At 47.4% G+C, this 12,500-nt stretch overlaps 1 protein-coding gene and 1 pseudogene across 2 annotated transcripts in view; both read left to right on the top strand.

The window, feature by feature from the left end:
* The window catches only part of LOC133555748 (serotonin N-acetyltransferase-like), a 446,295-nt pseudogene that overhangs the window by 321,194 nt on the left and 112,601 nt on the right, over positions 1-12,500 (top strand).
* rhbdf1a (rhomboid 5 homolog 1a (Drosophila)) overlaps positions 3,673-12,500 on the top strand; it is an 85,403-nt gene continuing 76,575 nt past the window's right edge. Inside the window, exons 1-3 of one of the 2 annotated variants that reach the window (XM_061905050.1) lie at positions 3,673-3,859; positions 5,039-5,178; positions 8,476-8,577. In XM_061905050.1, the coding sequence (XP_061761034.1) occupies positions 3,740-3,859; positions 5,039-5,178; positions 8,476-8,577 (362 nt within the window). In that variant the 5' untranslated portion in view covers positions 3,673-3,739. The remainder of the gene's footprint in view (positions 3,860-5,038; positions 5,179-8,475; positions 8,578-12,500) is intronic. The other variant, XM_061905051.1, reaches the window with a different exon arrangement.

Raw genomic sequence — 12,500 nt, 5'->3', positions numbered from 1 at the left:
CAAGTTGTGTATGGACTATGTGCAGCATGTCTTCAAGTTGTGTATGGACTATGTGCAGCATGTCTTCAAGTTGTGTATGGACTATGTGCAGCATGTCTTCAAGTTGTGTATGGACTATGTGCAGCATGTCTTCAAGTTGTGTATGGACTATATGCAGCATGTCTTGAAGACTTAGTAGTGGCTGTGAGTGGGAGCTGGCCGGACGTGTGTGCACCTGGCGAGATGTCAGCTCTATGGTTAGTCTGCTTTGTCCTCCCTGTCGAGGAAGTAGTTTGAGGCCCGGTGAGGACAGAGAGTGTGTCTGCTGAGCAAAGCGCTACATCCCTATTTCCATCCCGCTTTCTGGAAGTCCAAACAAATCCTCAGCTGTGATGAAATCATCCTTGGCTGAAGGTAAACTATGCTGATGGAACGCCGTCACCTTGAAAGTGAGATTAGGGCTTTTGCAGTTATCTGAATAGTGAGCAGATGCTGAAAGAGGCTAATCCTCCATCTTGAGTGTACATTCCATCTGCAGCGAGGACATCTCTGCTTGTCAAGGGAGGACATTACCTTGTCATACCTTTTTCATTGCTCCTGCATCCTTTGTCCGCCCATTGGCGTTATTACTTGAAGGGATTCTAGCCACGTGATTTGGGGACAATACAGTCGTACTCATCGCTTCTCTCTCACTCAAATGTTGGTATCAACACGATAATACATGGCCAGTCTTGGTAAAACCTTATGTTTCAACTTCCTTAAAGAATTTCATTTGTTGATCATGATTGATCATCGAAATACATTTGTTAACAATTTAACAACTTATCAATATCTACTAGCGTTGTATGGTATACCAGTACTAGTATAGTACCACGATACTAATGAATCATATTCTGTACTATACCGCCTCTAAAAAGTAACGGTCCCGCACCCCCTCATCTGTCGTCATCAGATCGTGTCATTGCTGCTTTTACCAGCAGAGGAGCATGTATGGCAGCGCACACACACAGAGTACTTGCAAGCAGACACATTGTGTAGACAGAAAAGGGAGAATGGATGTATTTTGCTGTAAAAAGTCAAGATAAAGGTGAAGTTCTAACACTGAAACACCCTCAGGAAGAGCTGCTTTAAAACATGCAGCTAACATCCATCCACAGTGTTTTAGCTACTTCTAAATCCACTAATCCTGGTATCAATGGCAACAAAAAAAGTAAGTTTCCTACATGTATCATTATCACTGGAGGATGAGGAATATCTAAACATGCTGTCACCGCCGTCACAATGTAAACAAATGCCATGGGTGGATCTAACTTATTAGATTAGCATATTAACTAATTAGATGACCATAGTAACTAATTAGATGACCATACTAACTAATTAGATGACCATAGTAACTAATTAGATGACCATAGTAAGTAATTAGGTGAGCATATTAAGTAAGTAGATGGTCATAGTAAGTAAGTATATGAGCATAGTAAGTAATTAGATGACATAGTAAGTAGTATATGATGCATATTCCAAGCATGTAACGACTTAGTATAGTTGAAGACTATAGTGAGGTGATTATAAAAGATGAGGTCACATGATGAAGGCAGCTACCCTTTACATCTTAAACATCTAAACAAATGATTTGGCAGCATATGTGCCTGAGTTTGCCCAGGTGTGTCCTAGATGATGCTATGGTGATGTCGCTCTCGGTCCTGTAAGGGGAGTCATTATCTGTTTGTGTGTTGTGTGTAGTCAGTGTAGTTAGTGTGTTGTGTGTAGTCAGTGTAGTTAGTGTGTTGTGTGTAGTCAGTGTGTTGTGTGTAGTCAGTGTAGTTAGTGTGTTGTGTGTAGTCAGTGTAGTTAGTGTGGTGTGTGTAGTCAGTGTAGTTAGTGTGTTGTGTGTAGTTAGTGTGTTGTGTGTAGTCAGTGTAGTTAGTGTGTTGTGTGTAGTCAGTGTGTTGTGTGTGGTCAGTGTAGTTAATGTTTTGTGTAGTCTGTGTAGTTAGTGTGTTGTGTGTAGTTAGTGTGTTGTGTGTAGTCAGTGTAGTTAGTGTGTTGTGTGTAGTTAGTGTGTTGTGTGTAGTCAGTGTAGTTAGTGTGTTGTGTGTAGTCAGTGTAGTTAGTGTGTTGTGTGTAGTCAGTGTGTTGTGTGTAGTCATTGTAGTTAGTGTGTTGTGTGTAGTCAGTGTAGTTAGTGTGTTGTGTGTATTTAGTGTGTTGTGTGTAGTCAGTGTGTTGTGTGTAGTCAGTGTAGTTAGTGTGTTGTGTAGTCTGTGTAGTTAGTGTGTAGTCAGTGTAGTTAGTGTGTTGTGTGTAGTCAGTGTGTTGTGTGTAGTCATTGTAGTTAGTGTGTTGTGTGTAGTCAGTGTATATAGTGTGTTGTGTGTATTTAGTGTGTTGTGTGTAGTCAGTGTGTTGTGTAGTCTGTGTAGTTAGTGTGTTGTGTGTAGTCAGTGTAGTTAGTGTGTTGTGTGTAGTCAGTGTAGTTAGTGTGTTGTGTGTAGTTAGTGTGTTGTGTGTAGTCAGTGTAGTTAGTGTGTTGTGTGTAGTTAGTGTGTTGTGTGTAGTTAGTGTGTTGTGTGTAGTCAGTGTAGTTAGTGTGTTGTGTGTAGTCAGTGTAGTTAGTTTGTAGTCAGTGTAGTTAGTGTGTTGTGTGTAGTCAGTGTAGTTAGTGTGTAGTCAGTGTAGTTAGTGTGTTGTGTGTAGTCAGTGTAGTTAGTTTGTAGTCAGTGTAGTTAGTGTGTTGTGTGTAGTCAGTGTACTTAGTGTGTAGTCAGTGTAGTTAGTGTGTTGTGTGTAGTCAGTGTAGTTAGTTTGTAGTCAGTGTAGTTAGTGTGTTGTGTGTAGTCAGTGTAGTTAGTGTGTAGTCAGTGTAGTTAGTGTGTTGTGTGTAGTCAGTGTAGTTAGTTTGTAGTCAGTGTGTTGTGTGTAGTCATTGTAGTTAGGGTGTTGTGTGTATTTAGTGTGTTGTGTGTATTTAGTGTGTTGTGTGTAGTCAGTGTGTTGTGTGTAGTCAGTGTAGTTAGTGTGTTGTGTAGTCTGTTTAGTTAGTGTGTTGTGTGTAGTCAGTGTAGTTAGTGTGTTGTGTGTAGTCAGTGTAGTTAGTGTGTTGTGTGTAGTCAGTGTAGTTAGTGTGTTGTGTGTAGTCAGTGTAGTTAGTTTGTAGTCAGTGTAGTTAGTGTGTTGTGTGTAGTCAGTGTAGTTAGTGTGTAGTCAGTGTAGTTAGTGTGTTGTGTGTAGTCAGTGATTTTGTCTCTTTCACCTCCGCTGCTGTCCTCCCGCCATTCAGTCAGGCTAAATCAGGACCTTGTGGTGAGTTGTATTGGCAACCAAAGTCACATGTGGTCACTTTTGTTGCTTTAAACTCGAGGGAAGTGAGGACGTGAGCTGCCGAGTCCGCCGCAAAAGGGTTTTGATTGACGGCGAAGGCTTGAGGGCGCGTGCAGAGTGTTTGTGTGGCAGTGAAAGAAGGTGAGGACATTCCAGTCAGTCAGTAAAAGACATGAGGTGTGCATTCACACTTCTTAGGCTCTGACACTATTTCCCTTTGAGCAAAAAAGCGCTTTAGTTGCAAAGTTCAGGTCATGTACAGTAGCAGACATGTGTCAAAATACTGATGTGTACTGTACACATCACAGCCCTCTTGTGGCGTCAGTCGGTACTACAAGCAACTGCAATGACGCTGCATTTTGTTGTGATGCCTTCTGTGTTCTTTCAAAAGCTAACAAATGAAACGGCGGTCTCCTCGTGCAGCTGGCAGGCGACACCCAAGATGGCAGAAGCACCACGGCGGGAGAGCACCAGCAGCCTGCAGAGGAAGAAGCCCCCCTGGCTCCGACTGGACATTCCTGCAGCTCAGGTGTCGCTGGACGAGCCTCCCACTTTTCTTCAGGTGCGCAAACTTGCATCCATCCATTTTCCACTCATTGATGACAACAAGCCCTGCGATGAGGTGGCGACTTGTCCAGGGTGTACCCCGAATGCAGCTGAGATAGGCGCCAGCCACCCTTGCAACCCCAAAAGGGACAAGCGGTAGAAAATGGATGGATGGATGATGACAACAAGAAGTAGGATGTGTCGCAAGGAGAACAATCACTAGATGGCAATTGGCCGTACAAAGAACTCTAACAATTCTATCAAAATAAAAATGATGTATTCTAAGATATTTCTTTTAAGTGGCATACCTTACTGACATTATTTTCCCATTTTTGCTAATTCAATATTAAAATAGCCTCACAATTAGCAGAAAGGTATCAAGATGGATGAATAAAAGAGAAGATATTGAGATGAGGATTATAAGTAATCATGTGTTGCAGATAATTCTGTTTAAATCTTGCACGACTTTGCTCTCACATTTGCTGAGCCTACATTTGGAAATCATCCATCCATTATCTACCGCTTGTCCCACTCGGGATTGCGGGGGCTGGAGCCTATCCCGGCTGCTCTCTGGAGGAAGGCGGGGTGGACCCTGGACAAGTAGCTACTTCATCGCAGATAGATCAGTCTACATATTATTGATAATGATAGTTTTAAAGATAGCATACTTGCTGACTTTTCAAAAACTTTTGCAAATATCATTTATATTAAATTGCATTCAATAGCCTTAAAATGAACTTAACACAGAATATAATTGATATGAATAAAATAGGTTGCTAAAAATAACACGTATATATTATTATATTATATGTATCATTTAAATGGATTTGTAATATAAAATTAATTATAATATGGTCTATAATAATAATCTATTAAATTAGGTCTTATTGTTTATTTTAATCCATTCTAATATCAACTAATATCAATATTTTAAAACAGCCCTACAGTTACCTTCAATGACTACAAAAACTAATATAGATACATTGAATTAAAAAAAGACACTTCTATAACAATTCCAACTGCTGTATGTATGTATGCTAATCCATTATTATTTATGCATACTATTTATATATAGCTTTTTTATTGTTATTCTCGACACCTGACAGGTATTCATATTTATTTTTAAGATGGAACGCATAAAGAAAATACAGGAAAAAAAAGAATGACTTGACATGTAACTTTCTGTTCCAAATAGCCGATGAAGAGGCAGGGCTTCCTGCGCAGCATCAGCATGCCGGTGGAGACCTCGCACCTGCAGCCCCCGCCCCGAGACTTCTTGGACGCCCGGCGGCCCGTTTTGCAACGCCAGTCGTCCATCACTCAGACCATAAAAAGGTGAGCTTGATTTAAAAGGAGACTTGTCCCGTCTGTGTTGATGCATGGCTGCTTCTGACCAACAACTTGACCTCGCTTACCTTCTGTGTTGATGCATGGCTGCTTCTGACCAACAACTTGACCTCGCTTACCCTCTGTGTTGATGCATGGCTGCTTCTGACCAACAACTTGACCTCGCTTACCTTCTGTGTTGATGCATGGCTGCTTCTGACCAACAACTTGACCTCGCTTACCTTCTGTGTTGATGCATGGCTGCTTCTGACCAACAACTTGACCTCGCTTACCTTCTGTGTTGATGCATGGCTGCTTCTGACCAACAACCTGACCTCGCTTACCTTCTGTGTTGATGCATGGCTGCTTCTGACCAACAACTTGACCTCGCTTACCTTCTGTGTTGATGCATGGCTGCTTCTGACCAACAACCTGACCTCGCTTACCTTCTGTGTTGATGCATGGCTGCTTCTGACCAACAACTTGACCTCGCTTACCTTCTGTGTTGATGCATGGCTGCTTCTGACCAACAACCTGACCTCGCTTACCCTCTGTGTTGATGCATGGCTGCTTCTGACCAACAACTTGACCTCGCTTACCTTCTGTGTTGATGCATGGCTGCTTCTGACCAACAACTTGACCTCGCTTACCTTCTGTGTTGATGCATGGCTGCTTCTGACCAACAACCTGACCTCGCTTACCTTCTGTGTTGATGCATGGCTGCTTCTGACCAACAACCTGACCTCGCTTACCTTCTGTGTTGATGCATGGCTGCTTCTGACCAACAACTTGACCTCGCTTACCTTCTGTGTTGATGCATGGCTGCTTCTGACCAACAACTTGACCTCGCTTACCCTCTGTGTTGATGCATGGCTGCTTCTGACCAACAACTTGACCTCGCTTACCTTCTGTGTTGATGCATGGCTGCTTCTGACCAACAACTTGACCTCGCTTACCTTCTGTGTTGATGCATGGCTGCTTCTGACCAACAACTTGACCTCGCTTACCTTCTGTGTTGATGCATGGCTGCTTCTGACCAACAACCTGACCTCGCTTACCTTCTGTCTTGATGCATGGCTGCTTCTGACCAACAACCTGACCTCGCTTACCTTCTGTGTTGATGCATGGCTGCTTCTGACCAACAACTTGACCTCGCTTACCTTCTGTGTTGATGCATGGCTGCTTCTGACCAACAACTTGACCTCGCTTACCTTCTGTGTTGATGCATGGCTGCTTCTGACCAACAACTTGACCTCGCTTACCTTCTGTGTTGATGCATGGCTGCTTCTGACCAACAACTTGACCTCGCTTACCTTCTGTGTTGATGCATGGCTGCTTCTGACCAACAACTTGACCTCGCTTACCTTCTGTGTTGATGCATGGCTGCTTCTGACCAACAACCTGACCTCGCTTACCTTCTGTGTTGATGCATGGCTGCTTCTGACCAACAACCTGACCTCGCTTACCTTCTGTGTTGATGCATGGCTGCTTCTGACCAACAACTTGACCTCGCTTACCTTCTGTGTTGATGCATGGCTGCTTCTGACCAACAACTTGACCTCGCTTACCTTCTGTGTTGATGCATGGCTGCTTCTGACCAACAACTTGACCTCGCTTACCTTCTGTGTTGATGCATGGCTGCTTCTGACCAACAACTTGACCTCGCTTACCTTCTGTGTTGATGCATGGCTGCTTCTGACCAACAACTTGACCTCGCTTACCTTCTGTGTTGATGCATGGCTGCTTCTGACCAACAACTTGACCTCGCTTACCCTCTGTGTTGATGCATGGCTGCTTCTGACCAACAACTTGACCTCGCTTACCTTCTGTGTTGATGCATGGCTGCTTCTGACCAACAACTTGACCTCGCTTACCTTCTGTGTTGATGCATGGCTGCTTCTGACCAACAACTTGACCTCGCTTACCTTCTGTGTTGATGCATGGCTGCTTCTGACCAACAACCTGACCTCGCTTACCTTCTGTGTTGATGCATGGCTGCTTCTGACCAACAACTTGACCTCGCTTACCTTCTGTGTTGATGCATGGCTGCTTCTGACCAACAACTTGACCTCGCTTACCTTCTGTGTTGATGCATGGCTGCTTCTGACCAACAACTTGACCTCGCTTACCTTCTGTGTTGATGCATGGCTGCTTCTGACCAACAACTTGACCTCGCTTACCTTCTGTGTTGATGCATGGCTGCTTCTGACCAACAACTTGACCTCGCTTACCTTCTGTGTTGATGCATGGCTGCTTCTGACCAACAACCTGACCTCGCTTACCTTCTGTGTTGATGCATGGCTGCTTCTGACCAACAACTTGACCTCGCTTACCTTCTGTGTTGATGCATGGCTGCTTCTGACCAACAACCTGACCTCGCTTACCTTCTGTGTTGATGCATGGCTGCTTCTGACCAACAACTTGACCTCGCTTACCTTCTGTGTTGATGCATGGCTGCTTCTGACCAACAACTTGACCTCGCTTACCTTCTGTGTTGATGCATGGCTGCTTCTGACCAACAACCTGACCTCGCTTACCTTCTGTGTTGATGCATGGCTGCTTCTGACCAACAACTTGACCTCGCTTACCTTCTGTGTTGATGCATGGCTGCTTCTGACCAACAACCTGACCTCGCTTACCTTCTGTGTTGATGCATGGCTGCTTCTGACCAACAACTTGACCTCGCTTACCTTCTGTGTTGATGCATGGCTGCTTCTGACCAACAACTTGACCTCGCTTACCTTCTGTGTTGATGCATGGCTGCTTCTGACCAACAACTTGACCTCGCTTACCTTCTGTGTTGATGCATGGCTGCTTCTGACCAACAACTTGACCTCGCTTACCTTCTGTGTTGATGCATGGCTGCTTCTGACCAACAACTTGACCTCGCTTACCTTCTGTGTTGATGCATGGCTGCTTCTGACCAACAACTTGACCTCGCTTACCTTCTGTGTTGATGCATGGCTGCTTCTGACCAACAACTTGACCTCGCTTACCTTCTGTGTTGATGCATGGCTGCTTCTGACCAACAACTTGACCTCGCTTACCTTCTGTGTTGATGCATGGCTGCTTCTGACCAACAACTTGACCTCGCTTACCTTCTGTGTTGATGCATGGCTGCTTCTGACCAACAACTTGACCTCGCTTACCTTGCATGACCCTGACCTGCCCTGACCTGTGATCAACAAGTCCTTCTCCTGAATGAGAAGTTCCATTGCTTCCTTCTCACTGCCCGTTCTTCTCTTTTCTCTTTTCCTACTTCTTCTTCCCTCTTCTGCACCTTCCTTCACCCGCCGACGTCAGCAGGAGGGTACATTTTGAGCGGATTAACACGGTGCCCGTTAAGGGCCAGCGAGCTGCTCGCCGCAGCACCAGGAAGCACCACTCGCTCTCCAGAACCTTGCTCAGGTACCCAGGGTGCACACACTCGCTCTCTAGAACCCTGCTCAGGTACCCAGGGTGCACACACTCGCTCTCTAGAACCCTGCTCAGGTACCCAGGGTGCACACACTCGCTCTCTAGAACCCTGCTCAGGTACCCAGGGTGCACACACTCGCTCTCCAGAACCTTGCTCAGGTACCCAGGGTGCACACACTCACTCTCTAGAACCCTGCTCAGGTACCCAGGGTGCACACACTCGCTCTCTAGAACCCTGCTCAGGTACCCAGGGTGCACACACTCGCTCTCTAGAACCCTGCTCAGGTACCCAGGGTGCACACACTCGCTCTCTAGAACCCTGCTCAGGTACCCAGGGTGCACACACTCGCTCTCTAGAACCCTGCTCCGGTACCCAGGGTGCACACACTCGCTCTCTAGAACCCTGCTCAGGTACCCAGGGTGCACACACTCGCTCTCTAGAACCCTGCTCAGGTACCCAGGGTGCACACACTCGCTCTCTAGAACCCTGCTCAGGTACCCAGGGTGCACACACTCGCTCTCTAGAACCCTGCTCAGGTACCCAGGGTGCACACACTCGCTCTCCAGAACCCTGCTCAGGTCCCCAGGGTGCACACACTCGCTCTCTAGAACCCTGCTCAAGTACCCAGGGTGCACACACTTGCTCTCTAGAACCCTGCTCAGGTACCTAGGGTGCACACACTCGCTCTCCAGAACCCTGCTCAGGTACCCAGGGTGCACACACTCGCTCTCTAGAACCCTGCTCAGGTACCCAGGGTGCACACACTCGCTCTCTAGAACCCTGCTCAGGTACCCAGGGTGCACACACTCGCTCTCTAGAACCCTGCTCAGGTACCCAGGGTGCACACACTCGCTCTCCAGAACCTTGCTCAGGTACCCAGGGTGCACACACTCGCTCTCTAGAACCCTGCTCAGGTACCCAGGGTGCACACACTCGCTCTCTAGAACCCTGCTCAGGTACCCAGGGTGCACACACTCGCTCTCTAGAACCCTGCTCAGGTACCCAGGGTGCACACACTCGCTCTCTAGAACCCTGCTCAGGTACCCAGGGTGCACACACTCGCTCTCTAGAACCCTGCTCAGGTACCCAGGGTGCACACACTCGCTCTCTAGAACCCTGCTCAGGTACCCAGGGTGCACACACTCGCTCTCCAGAACCTTGCTCAGGTACCCAGGGTGCACACACTCGCTCTCTAGAACCCTGCTCAGGTACCCAGGGTGCACACACTCGCTCTCTAGAACCCTGCTCAGGTACCCAGGGTGCACACACTCGCTCTCTAGAACCCTGCTCAGGTACCCAGGGTGCACACACTCGCTCTCTAGAACCCTGCTCAGGTACCCAGGGTGCACACACTCGCTCTCCAGAACCTTGCTCAGGTACCCAGGGTGCACACACTCGCTCTCTAGAACCCTGCTCAGGTACCCAGGGTGCACACACTCGCTCTCTAGAACCCTGCTCAGGTACCCAGGGTGCACACACTCGCTCTCTAGAACCCTGCTCAGGTACCCAGGGTGCACACACTCGCTCTCTAGAACCCTGCTCAGGTACCCAGGGTGCACACACTCGCTCTCTAGAACCCTGCTCAGGTACCCAGGGTGCACACACTCGCTCTCCAGAACCTTGCTCAGGTACCCAGGGTGCACACACTCGCTCTCTAGAACCCTGCTCAGGTACCCAGGGTGCACACACTCGCTCTCTAGAACCCTGCTCAGGTACCCAGGGTGCACACACTCGCTCTCTAGAACCCTGCTCAGGTACCCAGGGTGCACACACTCGCTCTCTAGAACCCTGCTCAGGTACCCAGGGTGCACACACTCGCTCTCCAGAACCCTGCTCAGGTCCCCAGGGTGCACACACTCGCTCTCTAGAACCCTGCTCAAGTACCCAGGGTGCACACACTTGCTCTCTAGAACCCTGCTCAGGTACCTAGGGTGCACACACTCGCTCTCCAGAACCCTGCTCAGGTACCCAGGGTGCACACACTCGCTCTCTAGAACCCTGCTCAGGTACCCAGGGTGCACACACTCGCTCTCTAGAACCCTGCTCAGGTACCCAGGGTGCACACACTCGCTCTCTAGAACCCTGCTCAGGTACCCAGGGTGCACACACTCGCTCTCCAGAACCTTGCTCAGGTACCCAGGGTGCACACACTCGCTCTCTAGAACCCTGCTCAGGTACCCAGGGTGCACACACTCGCTCTCTAGAACCCTGCTCAGGTACCCAGGGTGCACACACTCGCTCTCTAGAACCCTGCTCAGGTACCCAGGGTGCACACACTCGCTCTCTAGAACCCTGCTCAGGTACCCAGGGTGCACACACTCGCTCTCTAGAACCCTGCTCAGGTACCCAGGGTGCACACACTCGCTCTCTAGAACCCTGCTCAGGTACCCAGGGTGCACACACTCGCTCTCCAGAACCTTGCTCAGGTACCCAGGGTGCACACACTCGCTCTCTAGAACCCTGCTCAGGTACCCAGGGTGCACACACTCGCTCTCTAGAACCCTGCTCAGGTACCCAGGGTGCACACACTCGCTCTCCAGAACCCTGCTCAGGTACCCAGGGTGCACACACTCGCTCTCTAGAACCCTGCTCAGGTACCCAGGGTGCACACACTCGCTCTCTAGAACCCTGCTCAGGTACCCAGGGTGCACACACTCGCTCTCTAGAACCCTGCTCAGTTACCCAGGGTGCACACACTCGCTCTCCAGAACCCTGCTCCGGTACCCAGGGTGCACACACTCGCTCTCTAGAACCCTGCTCAGGTACCCAGGGTGCACACACTCGCTCTCACACTCAGTAGTAGATGTTTCACACACTTTGCTGCCTTCTTAACAGGACCACCTGACAATTAGATAAGAAATAAGAGGTGTAAAAGATGTCTGATATAGCGTATTTTCCGGACCATAGGCTGCACCGGGTTATAAGGCGCCCTGGCGATCAATGGTCTATTTTGGATCATTTTCCTCGAAAAGGCAGACCTGATTATGAGGCACATTAAAGGAGTCATGTTATTATGATTATTTTCTAAAGGTAAAAGACTTCCTTGTGGTCTACATAACATGTCAGGGTGCTTCCTTGCAGCATCTCCTCATCCGTGGCTCACTAGTGCAACAACAACAACAACAACAACACCCCAAATGTGTCCCGTGACCGCAACTCTCTAATAAGTAAAAGATAATGTCAACTCACTACACCGGTATGTTTTAGTGCTTTCATGGTGAGTTGACTGACAGATAAAAGTAAGAACTTTACACTACTTTATATTAGAAATGGCAACAGTGGAGGATGAATGTCACATAACAAGAAGATAGAGAAAAAGAAGAAGCTTATTGACTACAGTGTTACCACAGACTATCAAGGCGGATTTTTAGGAATTATGCAGATCCCAAATACAGATCAGCCGGTACCAGAAGGTAAGAAAAGTTGCTTTTGCATAATATTGTGAAACAAAAGGCCAGATAATGTCTTACCTTATACACACAGCATAATAATACTATTATGTTGAAGCACAGTACAATCTATCAAGCGGTGTGGCTTCTTAGCTTACCAAAGTCATACCAAAAAATGTTGATAGATTTTTGACCGCCGTGTGTAATGTTCTATATTTTCAATGGAACATACAGTATAAAATGTGGGTTTTTACTTGAGTCATATTGCAGTCTACATGTATCTACTATGTGTGACTGCCATCATATTGCAGTGTAGTATTTCATGTGTGTGACTGCCATCTACTGGTCACACTTATGATTACACCATGTACCATATAGAGTAGCTTCCTGGTTGGTAAGCACAAGCAGAATGATTCTGTACATTAGGCGCACCGGGTTATAAGGCGCACTGTGGAGTTTGGAGGGGAAAGAAGGATTTTAAGTGCGCCTTCTAGTCCGGAAAATACGGTGATGGTTATATTGCA

This window comes from Nerophis ophidion, linkage group LG07, assembly GCF_033978795.1.
Source record: "Nerophis ophidion isolate RoL-2023_Sa linkage group LG07, RoL_Noph_v1.0, whole genome shotgun sequence".
NCBI lineage: Eukaryota > Metazoa > Chordata > Actinopteri > Syngnathiformes > Syngnathidae > Nerophis > Nerophis ophidion.
This window is presented reverse-complemented; position numbering and strand designations above follow the sequence as displayed.